The 26,675-nt window shown below is 35.1% G+C and overlaps 1 protein-coding gene across 1 annotated transcript in view; it reads left to right on the top strand.

Moving 5' to 3' along the window:
- Positions 1–22,036: 22,036 nt before the first annotated feature.
- The window catches only part of LOC145661918 (pyrokinin-1 receptor-like), a 79,943-nt gene continuing 75,304 nt past the window's right edge, over positions 22,037–26,675 (top strand). Inside the window, exon 1 of the mRNA XM_081727267.1 lies at positions 22,037–22,892. Coding sequence (XP_081583393.1) covers positions 22,037–22,892 — 856 coding nt within the window. The remainder of the gene's footprint in view (positions 22,893–26,675) is intronic.

Below are 26,675 nucleotides of genomic sequence, written 5' to 3'. Positions count from 1 at the left end.
TCTTAACTCTGAAGTGAAAACAGATATGTAAACTTTGGTTGCGGAAATGGATTCAGGAATAAATTCCAGTGCTATTTGATACCCCACATGACCCCCTTGCTATTTATCATATTTGACTGCGATTCAATATGGCGCCTTTCAAGATGGCGATCATGCACTAGAAGTAGTCCTACATATAGATGCTCTACCTAGGTTTACAATACTGAAGTCATATCGATCAAAAGCTTTTTCATTTTTGTGCCAAAAGGGTATTCTTGGACATTGCCTACTGGATTTCAAGATGGCGTCGATGTAGCAGCTTAACGAAGCATTTGCGCATCGAGTGACTATTACTACATTACTTAGCAACTTGAACTGAATCTTGTCACAAATTTTCATCAAAATTCAACTCTCACGGTTTATGGACCTTCCTCGTAAGTAAACGTGAGTTCAAAGCGTCGGAAATGTAAGGAATAGCATCGAGAACATGAAAACCATTGCCAATTCACCAATAATATTCCATCAATCGATACAATATAATCTGCACTATTGCATACCAATAAGGATGCAACAACTGAGGCCAAGATAAAATTGTTCAAGGGTTCTTTGTTTAGCAAGCGCTCCAGTACAGCCTCCCGACATGCTTGTGTGTTTCATTTTCTTACTTCTATAGCACAGTTGTAAACAATCAGAGCTTTAAGGCGTTTCTTCCTATTTCTCATGTCGTTTTATTTTCCATATGTATGCTCCAGGTGTAGTGTTACATGTGCCAAACTGGTTCATTTTTGTTTTTGTCTTGGTATGTGCACTGTGTGTAAGATACGAATTTCTGGAGGTATTTTCCTATACTTCGAGTACGTCATATGTAACAGAAGACGTGGGACATGATACAAGTTTGTAATTTTCACGCTCTATCAGAATTTGAACCATGGATTAAGAGATTTCTTTTCATATGTGTCGACTGTGCGACAATGTCCCCCCCCCAAAAAAAATGGGACATTGATACAATCGTATTATAGTTACTTTCTACCAAAAAGTGCACCAGATGTAATAACAGAGTGTACAACGTTATTTTCCTAGTTTTCGCACGTGAGACGGTGTCCCAGCAGTAGTGAGAAATGTTGATTTATCCATTAATTACATGTTGATATCAACACACACATTGGCCACATTTCAGTATCGATCATGTGATCCCACTAGTGACATTTCTTTAATTTACCCAGTTTCTTTGTGAGTCCCCTTGAACAATTTTATTTTGGCCTCAGTTGTTGCACCCTTATTGGTATGCAACCATGCAGATCATATTGCATCGGTTGATGGAATATTATTCGTGAATTGCCAATAGATTTCATGTTCTTGATGCTATTCCTTACATTTCCAACGCTTAGAACTCACGTTTACTTAGTATGAGTGCATGTTTTCTGGGCATTTTCGTTACGTGTTTCGGCACATGTGAATCACCCTGTTTTATCTGTTGTGCTCTACCGACACTCCAGATGTCTTTCAAAGGCATTTGAGTACAAATTCGCTACACTTAATACTTAGTACGTCACTGTTGGCCAGCATCCATATCTGGCGATTATGCAACCACACACAACAGGCATGAAGGTGTCCGCCATTTTGTATTTGTTCCAGATATCGACTTAATACAAACGAATTATTGTTACCTAGTAGAAACCCTATCAATTCATATTCATTTAGACCAATTTTCATTTGGCAGATTAAGCGGGACACCCCACGTTCCTCTGGGGAATCCCTTGCGCGTGCGTGGTAGGATTGTGAAACATGTAAAATTCAATACAGAAGGTATGACTTCTTCAGTGATTTTTTTACCCGCCCTCTTTACGTTGAATAGTTTCCGAACTATTGGCGTTCGAAAGTTATTTTCCCACGCTTTCGGTACCTTGTAGATCCGAAACTATGTCCGATAGCCGAAAGTTCAAGAGAACTTCTTTCAGTGGCAGGAGTCACCTCAAAAGAGTTTTAACACTTATTTTGCAACACCCGATATATATATATATATATATATATATATATATATATATATATATATATATATATATATATATAGATGTGTGTGTGTGTGCTAGCAGAATACCCTTCCTTCGTACAGGGAGAATACGCTCAATTTTAGGCATAAAGCGCTAAATTTGGAAAATGAAATGAAATCTTTGAGTTTTACGTCCCACGTTTGTGAGGGGTAGGTTAAAGGAGACTGTGATGATGAGAAATGGTGGAATGAAGAAGTGGGGGGAAACGGGAGAACTCAGGGGAAACACACACACAGGCGTTTGACCACTTGGTGCGAGGTTACCTTCTGTAACCACCCTCCTCTCACCAAACTCACGCAATTTCTGCTAATTAATAATATATAAAATATATAAAATATATTTTTGTAACCTATGTTGCAATTTTTGTAATAATGAAGTAATTTTCATTTTCGGTGAAAAAAAAATACAAATTAAAAATCTTAGCAAAAGCGTGAAACCCTACTTATATAGTGGAATCATGACTTTCCTCTGGCTAATTCTTAAATGATGAGACTGTGTTTTGTTATAATAATTTGTGACTGATTGTTGTAGTTTATGTTTTGTTGTGATATACGTACCGTTATGTCTATTCAGTGGCATCATGTAATAATATGACGAAAGCAAAGACCTGAAAGACTACTCCTGCACAAACTCTAAGAAGACAGTAAAAGAGTCTAATAATGTTGTAATTAAATGTCTTGGGAGCGACTAACTTTGTTTTCTGTTTGTTTGCGACTAAGGTCAAATAAATCATTATACTGGATAACGTATTTTTAAGTCATTGAAACTTTCTATTGCAACGTTATGATTCATCTGAGTGCACAAACATCCTAAATCCCTAAACTGAATTGCATAGTATTCTAAGTCCTCTAACTTAGTATAATATTGTACTCATTTCTCAACAACTAACAAACTTAAATATTTATTGCTGTTTAACTAAAATATTGTCTAAATCTAAGGATATACAAGTAGATAGATTTCATTAACCTGCAGAAAATAAATAACATTCTTGAAGGTAAATTTTTATATATAGTGTTTGAGGAAATCTTAATAAAGTATGGAATTTTTGTAGCTGTAAAAGGAATGTTGATTGTTGCCAATAATTTTTGTATTTTTTTAGGTTAACGTCCGTTTCAGCAGCGAGGCTATATGAGACGTGGACCTACTGATTAACGTGGAATCCGAACCACGTGGGTTTTGCCAACAAGTACGCGATTAACTGTTGCCATATATATACGGCCATAAAAGGAAAAATGGAAGGAAAGCTAGGAATAGGAAGAAGAACTCATCTGATCCATGATTTGAAAAATAGAAGAAAATATTGGGAATTAAAAGAAGAAGCTGAGGATCGAAAAACGTGGAAGAAACATTCCCAGGCTCAAAACTAAAATTAATAAATAAAAGAAAAAAAAACACCATAATCATTTCTATGACCTGCAAACAGGCAGAATGTTTAATAATAATAATAATAATAATAATAATAATAATAATAATAATAATAATAATAATAATAATAATAATAATAATAATAATAATAATAATAATATACAGTCTGTTATAATTGTCATGCGGATTTAGACGAAATCGAACTAACGACAATATAAGTTATTTACCATTCGACAAATACTCGAAAAGAAGTACTAATATAATACCCCGGTACATCAACTATTTATTGATTTTAGAAAGGCTTACGACTCTGTTAAGAGAGAAACCTTGTACAACATTCTTACAGAATTAGGAATACCGAAAATGCTAATTAGATAATTAAGATATGTTTAAATGAATCCCAAAGTAAAGTTCGGGTAGAAAAAAATTTATCCACGAGCATTCACGTCGATAATGGTCAGAGAAAGGAGATGCGTTGTCGCCATTAGTATTCAATTTTGTCCTGGAATACGCTATAAGGAAAATCAAAGAAAGCAACCAGGGTTTCTTGTTGAATGGTATTCATCAGGTTATGGCGATGTTGATGACGGAAATTTAATAGGGAATGATAGGAGAAGAATAAAAAGAAATGCAGAGGTCCTATTAAACGCTTGCAGTGACATGGGTTTAAAATAAATGCAAATGGAGAGAAAACTAAACACATAGAAATTCGTCGGGATCGTAATACGGCAAGTGATAGATGCGTTAAAATATCAAATACTACTTTAGATAAAGTGGATACTTTCAAATATCAAGGATCAATATCAATAAACGATTAGGAATCACTGGTTCACTAGACCAAATAGTGACAGTATAATAGTAGCTTTATATATATATATATATATATATATATATATATATATATATATATATATATATATATATATATATATATATATATATATATATATAGTAGAGTGGATCTAGGTCTTTGAACTTAATCCACTCCATCACTCCATAATGCTGTTCTAGTGTTATGTCGATCATAAACGATTCGATCACTGTGAACGAATCATGGCATGAATCAATGTTTCTTTTCACAAACTAATCGATTCTTCTAATGAATCATTAGTACTTTTCACTGAATTGCTTGCCATGATCAAAATGAATTGTGAATTACAAACTGCCAGATTCTGTGAGAAAAGTAGTAGTGTTGCTTCTGCAGGTCCACTTGCAGTTCACGAGTAGTGGAAAAGGAAAGAAAAATATACGCCCGCTTCTGTTTTTTCTGTTTCCGCAGATACAGAGGAAACGAAGAAAGGAAGTTGCGTTGCTAGAAACAATTTAATTTAAAAATAAACTTTGCTGTTGCTTCCTCCTTGCTATCTTAGGACGTGAAGTACCGATTGTGCTGTCCAATTAGGCGTAATACGATTTCGTTGTTAGTTTCTACATACTCTTGATGAGCACTTATCTATTTTGTTAAGATATTGTACGTGAATTGGATAAAATTATTTATATCACTTTTAACTGCACGAGCGAAAAACGTAAAGCTTAATTTTTAACAAATAACTCAAAATACTAAATTATACTAAAGTTCAGTATTTATACAACTACACGTTGTAAGCTATTTAACTATACATTGTAAGCTACTTACAATATACATAATGGGCTTTGCGTGTTTATATGCGGAAAGACGAGCATGTATACTTTCTGGTAATATAGTGTATTGTGCCTCTCAATAAATATTTGTCCAGTTTGAGAAACACTTATTCACATGGAACACCATTTGGTGGTACCGAGTTTTTGCTTTACTGCTTGAAATAGATGTAAGTAAAAGAATAGTGTTATCTTAGGAATATACTAGAGACAGTGTTGATTCCAGGGGTGGCCTTAGTACTAAGAACTTCCACCTGGCGGATTTCTCCGATCGGGTTAAATTTGAGTTATCAGTATTTTCACAGTACAACATTCATCTCCTGTTTATTGGGACTGTGGTGGTTCAGTGGTAGGGCGTTCACCTTTGCTCTCAGACCCCACCAACTTGGCTTTGTAGAAAGCAAACATCATAAATTGAGTTTTCTCCTGGTTCTTCCGTTTTCTCTTATTTTCTTCATATCGACATTTCATTAATTCTAATTATCACTGTCTCCTTTAGAATACACGGTAGAACCATGGCACATAAAACTGAAATGTTTCGTTTTGTCAGTCGAATACTCAGTCTCCCTGGGAGAAGTCTTCTAAAATCTTCAAAAAAGAACATTATTAAATATATGTCAACGCGTCAACTCCCTGTTTTTTTTCAGCTCAAAGGCGTTCAAAAAGATCAATCTTTTTTTTTTTTTTTTTTGTAGGCAAGATTAAAATAGGACGTATTTCAGAATATAATAGAAGTATTTTAGTTCCGCAAGAATGCCTGTTAGACTAAGGGAAATCAATGATTAGGGAAAGTGGTATGGAAAAAATTGGTGCAAGGAGAATGAGAGGGGAAACGGGAGTACCTCACCAAACCCCAGGGTCACAATGTTGTTCACTACAAACTTACCAGGGATCGAACTAGAGGCCTCACTTACCGGAGGTAAACGCTCTACCATTGAGCGACAGTACCCCTCAGCTAGTGCATTATGTCTTTCAGTATATATTTGTACAGTTTTATTTTTTTAAAGTACTTGTTCAGATGGAACAATGCTTAGTGGTGCCTAGTTTCTGCTTCACTACTTGAAACGGACATGAATAGGCGAGATAATTTACCTTCATTAATCATCTGCCTATTCTTTAGCCAACAGGGTAAAACTGTAAAACTTACAACCAAACAGATCCACGGACACGGTGAGTCCTTTACAAAGTTCATACGAATTGGGAAAATAGAACGTAAGAACTTACGTACCAGAAACGAATATACTTCTACAGACCTATTGTATACTGCTGTCTGTATTTAAAACCAAACCAGAAATGTAATTCGTAAATAGAGCTCAGAGCCTACAACTTTATCCATATTCATATGTACAACAGTAAGAAGTCAGAAACAAATACCGTAGTTATAAACTCTTGTATCCCGACAGGCTCGCAACCAGAGGACAGCCTTGGGGGATCTGGCCCCCGAAACTTTTCATGGCACCTCCAAATATTAACACAAAATGCTATTATTAATACAAAAACTCAATGTAGATATTGGTAAGAGAAGTTTTAATGACTTGGCCCCACCTGGTGGTTGCGGGCCCCCTCTGTGGCTGGTTGCGGGCCTGTATCCCGGAAAACCTTATAGAGTACGTTTCAACAAAGTTCCTAGAAAACTAACTTTGGAATAAAAGATGTAGATTGCAAAAGTTTTAGTTTTAGCCCGAAGCCCTAACATGAAAAGAGAATGCAACTATAACAACAAAGAGAATAGAGCAAAATAACATTGAAACTTCATAATCACAGTGAAGCTTATAACGATTACCCGAGCCACTCAGTTACTCCAATGCATCCATGTGCGCGCAGAGACGATACATTAAATTGATTTTATCAGAAGGAATTCATTAAATTGCATAGAAAAGAAGTGCAGTAGCCCAAACAATTAATATAATGAAATAATTCATTCCAGCAAAATAGATGCGCCGACACCTAAATGATTCAATGAATGAATCACTCCCAACCAATTCACTTGCGCGAAGAAAACGTGCTAAAAATCTAAACGATTCATATGAACGAATCAAATTATCGAATCATTCTAGTGAATCAGAGTAAATGTGTTGATTCACCGAAAGGAATAATTTTGCCCATCAAAATGCTGTTCGTCAAGCAAAAGCTTCAAAAACTGAATTTATTATTTTTTTCCATTGAAATTAATGTAAATACAATTAATCTGTTCTAGCTACAGAAACATGGTACTATTTTTTGTTTCTTTCTTTTCGTTTCAATTCTTTTTAAATTCTAAAGTGTTTTCTTCGATGAAGGAAACATCATGAAAATAACATTATCGTGACAATTAAGTAACACCAAATTAAATTCTCTAAAAGTAGCAAAAACGATCAAAAGTAGTTTTCGATTGCCACATTCTAAGAGATATAATTTTTATTGTAGGGCTATCATTTTCTGACATGTCAAAATGCTGTTTGTCAAAACATCAACTCTTAACACAAGAATGAGAAGTTGAATGAGTTAAATGCTTTACATTCAAGTTTGCTTTTGAAACTTTATAAAAAATGTATTTCAATATGTGCAAAATAATCAAACAAGAGTATTATTTACTTCATTAACATCGATTATTCATTTATTTTTAGTACACATGGTCATTTTTAACAATTCCTTTGCACTTATTTCAACTCAAAATATTGGTGATTAGCCCTAAGTGAAACATATACTTCGTATTGTAAAAGAATGGCTTAAGCTAGATTCCCGGTGGAGGCACTCGTTCGAAAAAGTGTAAAAAGCTTTTGCATGCCAGCCATCCTGAATGAGGTTTTCTTTGGCTCATTCACACTAGACAAATGTGGACGTGGTACCAAACACATAGGTACCAGGTCACTTCTTTCGTTCGCCACTCCTTTCTTTCTTCCCTTTCCCCGTATAATATGCTCACCGAAGCACGTCATCCCTCATACGTGAAGGACTAACATGACCATAAATTCCGAAAAAAAAATCTAAATCCTAAATCCCACCTAAAATGATTTACTATTGCTTAGCAAATTACAGGACGTACTTTTTCATGTGTGGAGTGTACAGTTCCGTATTATCTCTTGATTTTAAATACGATTAGTGAAGATGATTCTAGAGCCTCGAAAAATAAGTGTTATGTTACCCTAAAATATGTTTTTCCACAATAGTTAACATGATGCATTTGTCTAAAATCGAAGTTGAACGTGGTGAACGGAACATCAGGGTTCTAAATTCATCATGTCCGTGAAGTTATCCTAACCACTTTTTCATATTCTAAAAATTATCGAGCCTTGACACAATAACTATCTTTGGAAATCGAGCACTAATTATCCTGATTCGGCACTGATTTCTAGTGCTAAAGTTTTTAAACTCTAAAAGGATGACATATTTCACGAGTATGAAATTGGCCCAGTCGCTTTTGTTGTACCCTAACTTATCAACGAGATCAGCATTAAATCTGGGAATCAAAGACTAATAAGCACTAATTCCTGGCACGATAATTTTTCGATTCAGAAAATAAAGTCGTTGGGCCAACTTCACGGACATTATTTTCCTTCTATTCTCAAAGACGATTGCATGTACCATTATTTGGGTTACCATCTCCTATAAACAATACCTGATATATTTATAATAAAAACCGGATAATGCGATAAATTAGACAAACTAAATAACTGTAATATTTTTCTTTAAAAAAATAAGAAAGATCACATTTTCTGGAACAGTTTAGATTTAATTTTGTAAATAAAACCAACAAATTACAGACAATGAGAATTACTAATTCTTATTCACGCCAAGTTTATATTTAAGAGCCAGAACCCAAAAGGACTCAAACTTCTAGAGCAGTTAGCGACGAAGAAAAAGAATCCAGAATCAACTTAAACAAAGGTACTGAAACTGAGATTTCCTATCCCTAAGTTAATCTCATGTTTCTCCTCATTTTCATTCTCTTTTAAGAAAATTCGTTCTTTTTTTCATAAGTCTTGGTTTTATTTACGCAACATAGGTCAATATCCCAGTGAATATCATTGTAAAAATCCTAGGCAGATATGTGTACTCATGTCCCTTTTATTACAATAGTTTGACAGCAATTCAGTCTGCACAATATTGTAAAATTTCATATAATTTGTGTAGAGTTAAAAAGTGGTACAAGTGAATTTGGACTTTTCCCAATCTTCCGTGATTATAAAAATTTCTTCTTATATACAGTAGTAATAAATATTAAAGATAAAATATAAGTTCCTGTAGATGTCTTGGTGGCTTCCTAGTAAATTTGTTGGATCCCAATGACCAAGCACCTTAAAGCAACGGAAACTCTTGTGACCAAGATGTACGTAGGTACCTTTCAGAGACCAGGCTTCCTAAGAGGAGGTAGAAACCCAGAGACCAGGTGTCCTGCTGAGTGGTGAGGTGTTTTCAGAGACCAGCCGTTGTAGAGATTAGAAATGGTGATCAATCGGTGAGATTGAAGACTGCTGTGTTGTTCCTGCTACTTTTGCCCGGGTGGTGCTGATTGCTTGAATTTCATTCACCTAGCGATGATTGTTGACGTGGTTATCGTTTGAAGTTTGTTTCCAGGTAGCACGTTTTGTTGGAGGTCATTTAGCCAGATTGGAAGAAAGCATTAACACTTTCAGAGTATTATCTGGAAGACCAATCGGAAAATAACCATTAGGAAGACCTAGACTCAGATGGGAGGATAATACTAAGATGGATCTTGCAGAAATAGGAGTACAAAGTATAAATTGAATCCAGTTAGCTAAGGATAGGAGTCAATGGAGAGCTTTTATGAACGTGGCACTCAGCCTCCGGGTTCCATAGGATATAGAGTTAGTTTATGTTCTGTTGGGAGCATGTGTATAACCTTGCTATTCTTTTTTTATAGAAACAGATATTCCTATATACGAATCTCGCTTTCCATGTCCAATGGAGAAATATTGAATACATTCTACGTTTTAAGGCGGTTTAGAATCCATATTAAGCTCTAGGTCCCCCCTCTTATAAAGCTTCGGTGTTTTACGTGACCCGGAACTCTAATTCAATTAATCAATCGAGTTTAAACCTTGTTGGTGATAAATTTTCGATCCACTACATTCATCATTGAGATATAGACGCACGATACTAAAAGTCATATAGACCCCAGAAATACTTTCTTTAACAAAATAAAAACAAATGACACAATCCATTCCTTGTGGTATCTCGCAAGCCTTTGCGTTTTATCTTTTATTGCTCAAAGCAAAGAAACTCTTTTCGTCTCCTTTTTGTTTTGTGGTTAGGTAAATAGCTTTGGGTCTTTGTTGAGAGGAAGACTACAGCTTGAGGTTGGAGCAGAGAGATTCAAGTCAAACAATTCAACTTTAGTTTTGGAGGAAAGAGTGTACAAAGAGAAAGAGAGCGAGAGAGAAAGAGAAAATAATCTATTGAGTGCTGAAAAAATATGTAGTGAAAAATGTTATCAAGAAAGCCAAACCAGGGTGTATTCGTAAAGACCTAAACCGCGGAGAACCATTTGAGGTTCTACCTAGAAGTCTAAAAAATTAAAAGCCCAAGGTGAACACCACGACAAGTTTCTCAATTTTCTCTGTGGCTTGCAACCATCTAGTAACCAACATCTTAATGACACCGTGCAACTTTAGCTTCTATGTCCCAACGTTTCGAGGACTTCATGACAAAATACACAGTAGGACTAGTAGCTGTCTTGTATCTTACTTCTTCTTCCCATTGTTCGTTTCTTCTCTAGTTTACCTTCTACTCTTCTGTCATTTAGAAGGATGTAATGTATGTTTCCTGCAAGTTTAGTTACTAGCGTGTGCGCTTTGTGTGAACGCGGCCGCGGGATTGATTTCTGCTAGAATTCATAGCCTTCGTGCTGAAAAAAGACGCTCAGCTTCAATAAGCAACAAGAACCATGTGTTTATGTTTCATTTTGAAGCGTGTTTTAGATTGCAAGACAATTTATTAATCTTGAAGTTTTAGGTAAAACATGTTTGATAATAATACGTGGATGAGCTAATTAAACCGACTTTTTTTTCTATGTGAACATGGTAGACATATTGTGATCCAGATCAACGAATGTGGTGTGCAATTTTAGGTTGCATTTCACGCAAGAAAATTGCTTTACTATTGAGGATAATTCTTGTAGATATTTCAACCCCCTACAACAATACTTTTGTAGCTTTGTAACAGATTTGTACGTTTGTAACACATTAAAGTATATTCCTTCCCACATTAAAGGGCTGTCTAGAAGTAACAGACGTTTTGAGATTTAAAAAATATAACAGAATGAACGAAACAAATTGTGTTATATATATTTGAAAGAAACACTCTTAAGCTATTTTTCCGCATTATCGCAATGCAAATTAAGGCACTTATTATTCCGTTGCACAAGTGTTATTAGTGATGATATAGACTAGGAACGTGAAATAAAACAAGGATAGGGATGGTGGAAGAAGCGTTTAGGAGGAGCGGAAGTCTATTTTGTGGGACTTTGAATAAAGAGTTGAGGAAAAGACTCATAAAATGCTCCTTGTGGAGTATTGTGCTACATGGGGAATAAGCATGGACATTACTAAAAATGATGAAAAAGACTGGAAGATTTTCAAATGTGTGTGTGGAGAAAAATAGAAAGAATGAACTGAATAGATCGGAAAACAAATGAGGAGTGTTAGAAATGGTGAGGAAGAAAATAACTTTGGATATTATTGAAAAGAGGAATAAAAAGTAGTTAGGGTGGTCCTATATATATATATATATATATATATATATATATATATATATATATATATATATATATATATATAGAGAGAGAGAGAGAGAGAGAGAGAGAGAGTTTGTAACTATCCAGAAAGAACAAGTATCAAACATGTAGAAACTTCGTTTATTCGTTTTTTCTACACATTTGACCACAAAAACGAAATGTTACCATACGATGCAGACCATAAGTAATGATATCATATGATACAGACCATTATCCTTAATAACATATACATTTTTCTACAAGTTATCGTTACAACATGGTTGCAAGAAGGGATATACTTCCTTAAGTCAAATTAATCATACATTCTTTTATTTCCTGTGGCATAGAGAGAAAATATTTGAAATGTTTTACGCTCTAACTAACTAACTCTATGGCCTATCGAACCCGGAGGTTCAGCACCGCGTTCACAAAAGCTCTCCACTGACTTCTATCCTTAGCTAATTGGATCCAGTTTCTACTTTGTATTCCTATCTCTACGAGATTCATCTTAATATTATCCTCTCATCTGCGCCTAGGTCTTCCTAATGGTCGTTTTCCTATGGGTCTACCGGTCAAGACCTTGAAAGCGTTTCTATTTTCTTCCATTCTAGCTACATGACCTGCCCACCTAAGCCTCCTAGACTTGACGACCCTAACAATGTTGGGTAAACCGTATAAACTATGTAGTTCCTCGTTATGAAGCTTCCGCCATTCCCCATTCTCGTTCCTCTTGGGTCCGAATATTCTTTACGCTCTATACGTCGTAACAGAAATAATATTCTGAAATACTGGGTACTATATTGAAGGACAGGTGTACGTGATCAGTTAATTAAGTACTACGCATGTTTTGTGTCACATAACTACTACGCGGAGTCTGTCAGACTCCGAATAATATATTGCGGGAAAACTACCGACACGTTATTAATTTTGGCATATACACTCAATATAAACAAGACGGTAGTGGAAGCGACAATTTGGAAAGGCGGTAGAACGGGAAGTTATGGTGAACGTAGAGTCTGATAGATTCCGTGTAGTACTTACGAGTTAAAACTTTCATAGTGATAAGTGATAATCGAAGATATAAAGTCCGTGGAACTCAAACATAAGGAGAAACTGTGAAGTTTGAAGATCAAGAAATGTAAAAATAAAAGATTTTGAAATTATAATCAAAATTAGAAAAATTTCCTCTCTTTTGCAGAGACAAAATAATTTGATGAATATTACATTTGAATGGGAAGTTGTTAAAACAAAAATAATGGGTACCTTAAAGATTTTTATTTCATATTTTCTGGTCTCTGTATGCATACGATGATTATTTACAGTCGAAACAACATTGAAAGACAACGTGTAAGTTGGCCGTACATTGGCCAGGACAGGACAGTCAAACAGAGATTTTGTACCGTCTACAATGTTAAAAAAAAAAACAAAAAAAAAACGGTATTTTAGCAGCGTATAGACTGAGAAACAAGGCAACAATCTCAGGCTTCTCTCTTTCATATTGTCTTCTGTCTTTCTCCGTCTTGGTTTGGATGGCCACCCTCTTGACAGTATGCAACAGGCGTTACGAAGAAGAAAAACATGTTCTATCAGTAAATGATAACCCTTTCTATACAGATTCCTTAAAAACAGTATATACGATAGATGTTAGAATAGTGATTGATGTTAGTTTAACAGTTTCATTTACACAATTATATTTCTGTCTTTTTGTGACATATTTCGTGAATTACAGTCAAACTTCGGCCGGGATGAGTAATTCAAGATACAAAAGGGACAAATTCAACTCGACTTGCCCATTCTATTCTCTCTTTTCATGTAAAACACCAGAAAATGCCGATAAACACGATTGCTTGTATTAAATGGAAATTATAAAATACAAATTTCAATTCTCTAAACACAAAGAATGTTGATCGTTGACGAGAAGTCGAAATAACAAATTTGATATCCCTAATCCTAAGGAGGAATCGTAATAAATTTGCACAACAATTTCTCTTCCGTCACAAGTAAAATATTAACGATCAATCACATGTTTAATTATATTACATGAAACATATGAAAACAAATGTAGTGTCATAAAACTTATCTTAGAAGTAATGTGATTTTTTCATATAACACTAATGACAAATCCTGTTTTACCAAGTAACAGCTCTACCGGACGTAGAATGTAAGTGATAATTACAATGACTGTGATGTTCATAGACTCCTTCCACTGCGACATCCATAGTCTCCGCTATAATGTACCTCCTCTTCCAGCTGTGATTGTGAAAATAGTGTTGGCATATGGGTAACTATTTGGTGATATCTGGTACCAAGTGACGGCTCGTCGTGTCTGTCACGTGCTACTGGTGTTTCAGACGCAACTGCGCCTAATATATTTTAGAGCACAAAGTTCTCTTAGAAGTATTACCTCATTCTATCTTTCGACAAATGCAATGTTCAGCTATAAATACACTTCAGTAGATAAGTGGTACGAAGTGTGGTTATGGTGCGTGTAGTCCTCGATTTATTCCCAGTTCTACATTAATTTTTTGAACCTACGTATCGTTCTGCTTTTCGTACACTTCATACATCGTGTAATGCACGAACACTACACATTACAGTATATTCTCTACAGCCTTGGATATGTATATTCTCCACAGATAATTTTCTACATTCTCTGAATGGTAGTTTCTACAGAGCACCGACTTGGTCTTGAAGTTACCAAACAAACCTAAGGCGCGCTAGAACTGTCTGCATCTCATACAGGCTCGGAACTAAAAGGGACGCTAAGCTCTAGAACTACCAACCAACTTTGGCATCATAGAAATCTATTTGCCCGTCCCGCCAAAATTTGAAAACTGAATCTGGCCCATACCTTCCTGTAATTTGCACATTTATGGGCCTTCAAATATCTGGAATTCAATCATACACTACATTAACGCTCAGACGCACAATTGTTTTTAGATTCTTTAGTTGTTCCTGGGCATGAATGTGGACATACACAAAAGAATTGGATCAAGTACTGCTTCTCTGACACATGTTACCTTCCCCGGCAGCCATTTTCAATCCGCCATATTGGATTGATTTTTCGTTTTTGTTTTCTTATCAAATGGATAAAGGTGCAAGTGATACATCAGATTCATATACAATTTTCTCAGAAATTCATTGGTGTAATGAGTTTTATCGTATCTGGTGCCATTTGCAAGGTATTGCATGATGAATGTCAGGCACTTCACAAGTATTGAACCAAATAGAAAATGGTACTGCGTCACGTGTATATGTGACCTTTTTCTTGATTTATACACAGACGTTACATAAACACAGACGTTAATAGAGAAATGGTACGTCTTTACCCAAATCTGGTCATATCTGAATTTACATTAGGCATTTTAACCGTAATACAATATTTCTTGTTATAGTATAACATGGAAATAATAACAATCACTCACAGAAATATAATAAGATCATAACACCAATGTTGTAAAGAGTTTGTTTATATCTACAATATTTTCCAGTTAGGAATTGTTTTGATTTGTCATCATCAAAAGCGTAAACGTAACTGATATTACTCTGCAATGTTTATTCGCAAAGTGCCTGGAGAAGTTTAACATGCAATACCTTCCAAAAGGTACAAGCTACGATACAATTCAATACACCAGTGAATTTCCTAGAAAACTGTACATAAATTTGATGTACCACTTGCACTTATTTCCATTTTAAAAACCGAAATTTGAATCCAATATGGTGGATCCAAGATGACAATTGGGATGGGTAACATGTCTCAGAGATTAGTACTTGATACAATTTATTTTGTATATGACAACATTCATGTCCAGTTACATCTAAAAAAATTAAAAGCAATTTTATGTCCTACTATCCATTTCATAAAGATAGGCCCCTGACTTCGTGGTGCTGCCGTGACGTTCAGTCAAAACTTATATTGCATTGTCGTACCTCGTTGGAATTCCTGAAATGTTGTCTTTTCAATACTTAAGACATAAAAATTTTCTTTGTACTATGTAGTGAGAAAAAAATAAAAATTAATGAAAAAGTGCGTATTTTTTCGTACTTTTTTGGTAGATCAATGTTTATAGTACTATATCTCAGAAAAGAGATCACGTGAAATAATTTCCTGTGTACAATATGTAGATGCATCCATTAACTGTAAGTTGTGAGAATTTCAATTTTCATCACTTGATACTTTTTGTGTAATTAAAACAAATGTACGACGCTCTGATCTCCTTTACCATGGTAGTTAGAGAAACGTACAAAACACTGCTCGAAAATTTGGAAGTCTAGTGTTCCAAATATTTGGAACTATTAACAAAAAAGGGTTTAGTTGTAGAGTATTTATTTTTTAAAAAAAATTCTTTTACTTCAACATGTTCTCTGCGTTAAGCGGTGAGCCATGTTGCAGCCCAATCTTTAAATTCCCCGCGCTTATATGAAGAAACAGCATACAGTAAGTGGAAGTGCGGCAACGCTGTCGTGCAGTGTTGTCGCGTTCAGGAAGCTTGTAGCGCGAAGCTTACTTCATAAGAATGTAATAGGAAAAAGTATTTATTATAATCTTTCACAACATCATAAAAATAATAATAATGCATTACACATCTCAATTTAATCGAAATAAAACGTTGAAGTAAAACATCCAAAAACTCATCTCTTAATCTATTTACTTCATTCACTTTCGTAATGGGTTTGTTGACTCATCGCTGCTCCTGTTATCTTCCTGTACACTTATTAACAATGGCTCCATTTTTACCTCAAGATCTATCCGTATACACGCTTTCCAGCTTACGAACATGTTAAAGGTTAAAAAGAAATGTATCCTTGGCAATCACGTGTTCACCCAAGTTCTGCGATCAATTCCCCTGCCGAATGTATACAATAACACAGAATGGGTCCTTTGTTTTCTTTCAACGAAAGAAAACTATGCAATGTGTAGGTGACGAGGGCTGTATTTGCGTCTAATCACGTTGCACTGATTACGCCTTCAACACTTCCCTTCGGTTCGTAGGCGTCAAAAGCTTAGACATGCACTCACACCATATGGGTTCATTGCAATGAGACGGACGAATGGGCATTTATATTTTCCTTAGTATATGTCGTGGTTTTTGATTAAAATATATATATATATATATATATATATATATATATATATATATATATATATATATATATATATATATATATATATATATATATGGATATTCCTTTACGAGCGGCGGTATTACAAAAAGAAGAGGCAAAATTTTTAGCGATAATGAAATTGCAGAACTGATGAATGACTCCGACTCAGACGGTTATGAGTTAGTAATGAATAGTAATGACATTGATTATTCTGTGCTCAGTGGCGTATTCGGGAGTGAACAAGATAGTAACTCTGTTTCAAGTGAATCTGCGGCTGCGCCGGGAAAGAGAGAAAAAAACGTGTCGTTCCTATTCAAAGACAGATTCTGATGTAGCTTGGAGCGATAAAATTCAAGTAAATGCAAAACCCCTGTTTAGTGGTATCCCCGGAATTGATCAAAATGCTGGGTTATCTACAGAGTATTCCGCATATAAAGTGTTTCAGCTGTTTTTACCGATGAAGTTTTATAGTAAAAAAAAAAGAGTTGAATTGATTTTGAGTTGAACGTCCTGTTCAGCAGTGAGGCTATATGAGACGTCGACCTACTGAAATCCAAACTACATGAGCTCTCCCAGGAATAGTAGTAAAAGTTATGAATCAATGCGCAAAACAGCAGATTGAGAAAAAGAAAAAATACTAAAACAAAAATCTTTGTTTTCTAAATGAAAGCGTGTTACTTTATTTAAAAACCAGGAACTTTTTACACTAATTATTCACATAAGCCTTGCACGGAAGCCAGCTTTACGCGATTTTTACAAATCAACTACGCAAGAGCTATTAGTATGTCTGTCAAGTGGTGGAACAGATCTTCTGTGAAGTGTAAACGCAGTATTACATATCAACTAAGGTTGTATCATATAATAAAGTTTATGCTTGTATTTGTTTCTGTGCAAGTGTATTTTGTACTGCGTGCAGTAAGTGAAAAACTGACAAAAAGCAACAAATTTTCGAAGACCATCACATGCAAATCCAAACAAAATAAGAGTTCGCTTTTCTAATTTTGAACATTTGGCATATATTCTGTATATCCTGTTAATTTCTAAGAAATTGGTTTAAAATCTGTGGAGACATAAAATTTTAAAAATATATCTAAAAAGTGCCGGACAGTGTGCGTGACAAGTTTAAATACCCGTCCGTCTGAGAGTGTATATGCGCCAGGAAAATGTGGCAACGTAGCACTCCGTATAAGCTGCGATAGCGAAGGGCGCAAAGCTGAGAAAATCATAATGTCATATTTGTGATTGTTTATCTTTTAAAACAAGTCAAAACAGTTTGGTTGAAAAAGCTACTTTAAGATCTTTCTAAAAGTTTTTTAAGATTGTTAATACACCGCAGCAATTCAGAGATAATGATGCCTCACTTTTTACTGAATAACAAGAAAACTACTACGTGTTCAGTAATGAAATTTTCAGAACTTACAGGTAACATATGCATCTACATATGGTGCACAGGAAATTATTTTATGTTATCTCCTTTCCGAGATATAGTCCTATAAACATTGATTTACCAAAAAAGTACGAAAAAATACGCACTTTTTCATTAATTTCTATTTTTTTCTCACTACACAGTACAAAGAAAATTTGTATGTTTTAAGTATTGAAAAGACAACATTCCAACAATTCCAACGAGGTACGACAATGTAATATAAGTTAGGACTGGACGTCACGGCAGCACCGCCAAGTCAGGGGCCTATCTTTATGAAATGGATAGTAGTGTTATAGTAGTGTATGAATTTCAGATATATGAAGACCCATAAATATGCAAATTACCGGTATGAGCCGCAAAAATTAGTACATTACATATTGCGTCGCGGAGTGCTTTGCATTTGAATCAATTTTGCACTCACCATTCCCGAGGTGACATTTCGCGAACATACCTTATGAGACAAACAAGACCAATCAAACATGTGTATATTTTCCTTCGAATATCAAGTATTCTTCGAACTTGAATGATGTACTATTGTTTTTCTTCGTTAAAAATATTGTACGTTATTTACATTTATTTTCCTCATTCAACTTTCGATAAAATATTCCAGCGAATTATCCAGTTACTTTGCGCTGCTCCTATACCGCATTCAGGTAGTATACAGAGGTTGTTCAGCCTACGTTTGGCCGATTTCATTCCTTCCCCCTCCCGGGCAGAATGGACGACTCACCAGACCTGGTTCTTGGCGTCTTGCAGTGTTGTGCAGTGGCTTCCTGGGAACGAATTTGGTTTTCCGAGCGGACGACAATAACGCACAAAACAGGACCATTGTTGTGAGTATTGCGCTAAATTTGTTTCCAAGTGTGTGCGTTTCCGCTCTGTGATCAAAATGCCGACCAAACTAAGCCGATTTTGGGAAGGCTATGTTGCGGCTCTTTATGACGCCCACTTTAGTCTTTCTGTCATTAGAATAAAGTGCAAGAAGAATGGATGCAACATCAGTTTAAGTGGAATAAAAATGTTATTAAAAAGTACAAGGGCAACGAAGCTCCACCATTTGGATCACCAACGAAGTTGCCTAGTAAGCGGGAATGCACCAAGGCCACCTCCACCATGCAGAGGAAACCTCGCAAAATGTCAATGCACGAAAATCCACCAACACAAAGGTGTATGGCGAATCGTCTTGACGTGTCTTTGGGGACTATGAGCCGGACGTTACACCATAAACTCAAGGTGGAAAAAGTCGCGAAAGCTTGCGGCCATCTTCTCACGGATGCCCACCAAAAGGAACGAAAGTATAACGCCCGGAAGCTGTACGAACGGCATCTGGCAAAACAAAGGTGGATGTACGTCGTAACGCTCAATGAAGTGTGGATTTACCATTCCGACTGCGGCAAACCGAGAGTCATCATGTACCGAGAAAAACGCGCCAAGAACTTCAGAAGGTGTGTCCGTGTTTGTAAATAATCCTTCCCAAAAGGATTTCTGGTCGTTATTGGCTACTGTTACCGAGGTAAGTTAAAGATTCGCAGGGTGGCGAAGAACTGCAAAATAAATTCGCAGTATTTTCAGGAGCAGATCATGCGGCCGATCTACGAGCATGAGATTAAAACAATGTACGGAAATGACGCCAATCTGGTGCGCATTCACATGAACAAGACTTCATCATATTCCTCACGATCGTCTCTCGCATTCTACAGGGAGATATAGGAGGCAAGTGGTATACAGGTGATACCTTTCAATGAGGTACCTGTTAGATCTCCAGATGCAAGTTCTACGGACTATTGTGAATTTGGATTGCTGAAGCGGGCTTTGGAAAAACGGCGTGTGACAACTGTGGAAGGACTCTGAAAATCTGTGCAAAGCAAATGGGACAAGATTACCCTCCCAGTTTTTCAGAGAAGCCTATTACAGTGGAAATTACGCTGTCGAGCTATTATTAGGAACCAAGGGAAACACATCCAGCACTTACGGACCTGGCGCCATGGATTCTTCTAAATTGGCCAATGTAGATTGAACAACCTATATATATATATATATATATATATATTCTAGCCTGGCTATCTGCTGAAAGAGCCCCCAGATTTCCGCGTTTCCTCGGCTTACGGCCTGACACCACGTATTTATCAACGTTTGCGTCAAGAATGAATTTCGTGGATTTGATGTTAATATTTCTTGAATTTGGCCAGCTGAGGACTTTGCCCCAGCCCGCCTTTGATTGTCCTACGACTTCGTACCTCTTAAACCCACAATTTTATAAAATTTCAAGTTTCTTTTTCTATTTCAACTACCTAAAAGTTATGATTTTGTACCCAAGAAAATGGCCATTTACATAACATGAAGATTTTTTCATTTCCCTCTTTAGACCCCCTAAAAACTAATATATTTACTTTTGGCAATTTTTCTGTAGGTTGCTCTCGGAAGGATGCCAATCATGCCAAATTTCATCTTTGTATCCAAACATGAAGTGCCGGAACATTTTGAAGTGTACATGTCTCATAAAAATAAAATGGGAAATATTTTTCATTTCCCTATACAATCACTCTAAAGTTGTTTTTTTAAATTATTTTTGGTGATTAATTGGACAACGCTAACGAACACATACAAGTATGCCGAATTTCAAGATTTTCGTTCAATTCCAAGTATCTAAACTATAAGATTATACATCCAAAAAAGGCACTCTTAAATTTCATGAGGCATTTCCGCATCCAACACTTAGATCAACTAAAAATTAAAAATATTCAATTTTGGCAATGTTACCGTGGGTTAATCCCGAAAAGCTACAATATACCAAATTTCATCATTGTATCTCTACAGGAAGTGCCCAAAAATTTTGGGGTGTAGTAGATGTCCCATATAAATAACATGGGGAACATTTTAAGTTTCTCGTGAAACTACTCTAAAGTTGAAAATTTTTATTGCTAGTGATTTTGTTAAATAATCCTGTAGAAAACGTACAAGCATACTGAATTTCAAGATTTTATTCCGAGTTCCTAAGACATGAGATCGTAAGTCTAAAATAATGCCCATTTAAATAACATTTGAAATTTGTTCATTCTTCCTCTTTAGACCTCCTAAAAGTTAATAATATTGGTAATGTTTCTTTGGATTAGTATCGAAAATCTACAATCATGCCAAATTTTAAGTTTCCACGTCAACCGAAAGGTACACGTTATTTATGTCAGGCTGTTCATGTAGTTCTACATATGTCTATACATACCCAGTAGTAGATTGGATAATTTTGTATGGTGGTCTGAAGTCACGACAACCTTGATCTACGAAGTAACATTTCATGTTCAGTGATTAATAGTACGGTTTCCTTGTACTCAAACTTTATACGGTGTTAGCAATGGAATAATAAGCAATATTTAACTGGGTTGCTTCTAATTTAAATATATTGAACTAACATTGAATAAAATATTGAAAATGTGTTTGTCGCTAATCTCTATAGTTGAAACCTTCCAAAATGTCGAATATTTGAAGAAACGAGTGGTGTCCCTTTTAAAATAAAATGTCATGTGTAGAATAAATGACATTTCCTGTGTGCTTAGATGTACTTATATGATACCAATATTACTTGCTGTTGTGTATTTCTGAGTTTTAGAAAACCTTGGTATCAATATAACGTAGTGCAATAATTTCTTCTCTTTGTTTCAGGTCGCTGCTAAGGAGATAGTAAGAATTCGCCATGAACAGAGAGTGTACTGAGAAAGACAAACCATCATTTCATAATATAACACTCTAATGTTCGACACTATGAACAAGACAAATTCTGTAGAGACCTTTAGTGAATTAGTATACGCGAGTGAAGTCCCTTCTACAGGGATAGTGCAACAATGCCATAATGAAACGCAAGACCAATGTGTACACTTTGGTCCTCTTCGCGATTCCCTTTCAGTTGTAGTACCGATAACAATCATATACTCAGTTACCTTTCTTACAGGCGTTACCGGAAATGTTATAACGTGTTTGGTTATTATAAGAAATCGGTACATGCACACCCCAACTAATTACTACTTATTCAGTTTATCAGTGTCTGATTTGTTATTGCTAATCACTGGACTTCCACAAGAAATCTATGCTATTTGGTACCGTTATCCATATATCTTTGGAGAATCTTTTTGTATCATACGTGGACTAGCTTCAGAGACCTCAGCGAATGCTACTATTTTGACAGTGACAGCCTTTACAGTTGAGCGCTATTTGGCAATTTGTCATCCACTGAAATGTCTCACTGGGTCCAAATTGAGAAGAGCATTTAAATCAGTGATTTTCATTTGGTTAGTGGCCGTGTGCTTCGCCATTCCCCAAGCTTTTCAGTTTGGACTTGACTACAGAAAATTATGTTCCGAATCTCGTCCCGATGGACTCGTTGCTGTGTGTACTGTTAAGCGTATTATTATACAACATTCCTTTGAAATATCGTCCTGTTTGTTTTTCATTGTGCCAATGACAATTATCACTGTGTTGTACGTACTGATTGGGTTTCGACTAAAGAAGTCCAGTAAAATTAATCGGAAATGTACAGTTTTGAGTAGAGAGAGTGAAGATAGCCTGAAAACGAAACGCATTGTTACACCTCCAGGCTCAAGACCTGTTGTGAAAATGTTAGGTAAGTAGCACAATTTTTTTAGATTTTCTTAAGCGGGAATAACTCGGTCAGGGAAGATATGTCTGCATCACTGACTAAAGATGACAAAAACAAATCCATACCCCGTTTATCGAAAAAGTTAATGGAAATACAAGATATAGATGTTAGATGTTATGTATTATAACACCTACGTATTAGCCCTAAGTTCGTTATATTATACTTTCTGGAACTAATTAAAATGTAGTTTATTCACCAAATGTTCAATGATATCACTCAAGGTAAAACATATTTTAACTTATGTATTTTCCGAAGATTTTCTGCATTTACCTGTTTCGTTTCAGAAACTGTCTTCTTTATAATTGAAAATACATCCACCATTAATGGGTTGCTTTTGTATTATATCAGAACTTTGTGGACAAACATGTTTGTCCATGTCTCGTCACAAATCTTAACAAGTAAAATGTTCAAGTCTGGTCATTGAAAAAATTGCTACCAAACGTTACAGACTGTTGTCCATATCAACATATACACATTTGTAAATAGTATAGTTATAGTATGTAACGGAAAGTTTATGCATACTTACGAGAATTTTGTAAAATAATCAATAAGCGTTAAGGAAATTGATATTAGTTTGAAATTACAAAATTATACGTTTCATCACACACATTGATTTTCATATTTTTCCGTATTTCCCAGATACATTTTAAATAAAAGGATACGGAGTTTATTTTTCTGGACATGTATGTTTTGGACCAACGTATGCACAGTAATTTATATAATTTGAACCATTCTTTATCAAATCGAGAAATTCTCTCTCGTTTCTCTCAGCATCAAAGTGGTTGTATTCGGTATGTTCTATTTGTTTGTTTGTCTTTTACAATATATTGTACATTATATTTATTCTTTGCATTGCATAAATCTCTAATGAGTGGTATAAGTTTACAAGTGTTTATGTTTGTATTTATTTGAGTTATAATGTTATGTTCATGTTTCCTTAACGTTTTGTTCACCACAAAATCTTCAAAATTCTGTCCTGTAGATGCATCTTATCTGTAGCAAAGTAACAATATTTGTTTTCAAACCTCGCGAGAGATATACACTAGAATTGATTCAAGTATATGCTCCAACAACAAGACATTCGAAAGAGGAAGTGGAAGAATTCTATTATAAAATAGAGGGTTTAATAACAGTGGAAATAATTTAGTAAAGGCTATCATTTAAAATTTCGAGCACCAGAATAGGTCGAAAAGAGCAAAACATAAAATCAATAGAAAGTTTATGATATATCAAATTAGACAAATTTGGTAAGCTGTCAGTAAAATTTGCCGAAGCTGAGAAGGTGTACATTAAGAAATTTCTCTACAAGAAGGCGCACAGAAAATAGACGTAGAGATGTTCAAGTGAATAGACAAGCAAAATTGACTAAATAATGTCAAACAGAAGATACCTAATTGAAGACTTGTAGGTTCTGAACAGGTTCAATACGTAATGTAACTATCGAATGCACAAGAGCAAACTGAAAAAAGTAAGTTTGCATTACGACTGAACAACGTAACGTACTTTAGCTGGAACTGAAAATCCATTCTGCCACACATGAGAAGCATATGTTTTTATCACAGTATGATATGGATATTATATGTATACAACATGATATGAATTCTTATGAAGACAACAGATCCTTAGAAGAACAACTTTATGTTAAAAACTTAAATTTCAAAATGTCTGAAGAGTGATCTTTCAATTTATGCATTATCTCTCTTATGTCTTGTGGATCGGACACATAGACATTTACAAAACCCGACATTCAACATATTAAGACTACACAATGAAGCATGGATAGATGTAAGTATGTAAGAAATCACCCGCAAGATAGGAAAATAAATGCATGGATGACAGTATGACAGAATTGAGGAACACTAGCATTAAAAAGGCACTGATATAGCAGTGAGTTGGACGTATCACAAGAAGAATTTAGACCGAAGCAATTCTTGACTTGATGAGAGGGAACATCCTAATTCAAGGTTGTGTGATAAAATTATGGATCATTAGGGAGTAACTTAAAACATAATTGCTCACGATAGAGCTTGATGAAGGATAATTAAAGAATTTCATCTAATGCTAAGAAACAACAAGGTAAGAACTAGAAAGAAGTTTGCTAGCTTGTATACGAGTATTTAAAAGTATCGCCATAACATTTGTCTATTGAAATTTAGGGTAAATAATTAAAACAAGTCTTCAGGCTCTCCTGTATTTTCAAGCAAAGAGTGCAAGGGAACGCGTGAACTAGTTCCTTATGCCCACTCAGTATAGAATACCTGGTAATAACATAATGGCGGACTATAACATTAGAAATTTACGATGGTTGAGTTGGAGAGTGCTCACCTTGTTTCGATAGCAAATGAAGTAAATTTATGGAAAAGAACATCGCGTTGATGTTTTATTTACGCGATCCTCCCATTTTTTCTTACATTCTCATTCCACTGATATGTCCATAATTATTTAATTACATTTCGTCATCTTTAACCTTAATTGCGTAATTGCTGGAAGTTAAATATTTGGTTTATAGACCTTTAAAGTATAAAGAGCAAGGTTAAAAAGAATAAATATTTGAAAATAAGACAAAGCAATACAGTAAATAAAGTAAGTTAATTACATAGAAAGCAGAAATAAAAGAAAATCAGAGCGACGAAGCATAAACAAAGTGCATTTAACCACATCTAGAAACGAGATGTGGATAAAATGTAATCAATGATGATACTAAAGCATAAAGTGTGAATTGAAACTAAGTGGAAATCGAAGACGATACAAAGAGATAAGTAATATATCTAAAGATAATAAGATAATATAAAAAAAAGAATATACGAACCTCTCAACTAGTCTTTTGACCCTGTCATATCATTGATCTTAGTGGTAAACATTGTCCAAGAGTGGAAAAAATACAAGGTGAATGTCCAGATAGAGACGTTTGGAAACCCGGGAAAACAAACGGAATAGAGTGAAAAAAGGATAGTTAAGGGCACTGACCTATCCCCGAGGCTATTCTATTCAGCCATTTCCTCTAGGCATTCTCGTTCGTGTGTGTCGTGAAACTTCCTGCAACAATTTCACCAAGAGAAAATTGTTAGAGGTAGACAGTGGATAAACCTAAGGAGATCAAAAGTTCTTTTATTGTTTCATTATCTTTATCTACTTCTAAGATCCAACACTGAATTTGATACATCCCTTGTTTTCTTTACGTTTTTAGTAAATAACAATTTCTGACAAGAACAGTATGATATTAACTGTATTAGCGTGTTGTCATTTCGTCCCCAGGAAACAGAAAGGTGCAAAGCGCCAAAATGCAAATTTCACAGGAGATGAATAAAGACGAATGAAACATCAATTAATTCCGATTATTTCTTTCTTCTAGAATTCAATTTTCACTACAGATCTTTCATATTGTCTGCTGCCACTTATCTCCTTTCTGCACAACATTAAACATGAAATTGCTAGTCAGGATATGCACTTAGTTGGAAATCAAGGAAAATGGCGCTTAGCGCCTTTCTGCTTTCTGGGGTCGATTTGTTATTGTTATTACCAGACACGTCATGTAAATAATATATATGCTAAGTACACTAACTTACGTATTTTTTAAAAAAATATATTGAGCTGATTAATCAACTTATATCTTCTTTTCTAATATTTTTGCAAACAATTCTGCCTTTTATTGTCTTAAGAGTATAAATAAATCATTTCATCAAAAATTGCAAAATTACAATTTTAAAACAATTTGTTTATATTTAATATTCTTCATTCCGCTCCATG

The sequence above is a fragment of the Thermobia domestica genome, chromosome 10 (genome assembly GCF_964235325.1).
Source record: "Thermobia domestica chromosome 10, izTheDome1.hap1.1, whole genome shotgun sequence".
Classification (NCBI taxonomy): domain Eukaryota; kingdom Metazoa; phylum Arthropoda; class Insecta; order Zygentoma; family Lepismatidae; genus Thermobia; species Thermobia domestica.
Note: the sequence above shows the minus strand (reverse complement) of the source record. Positions and strands in the feature narration are given on the sequence as shown.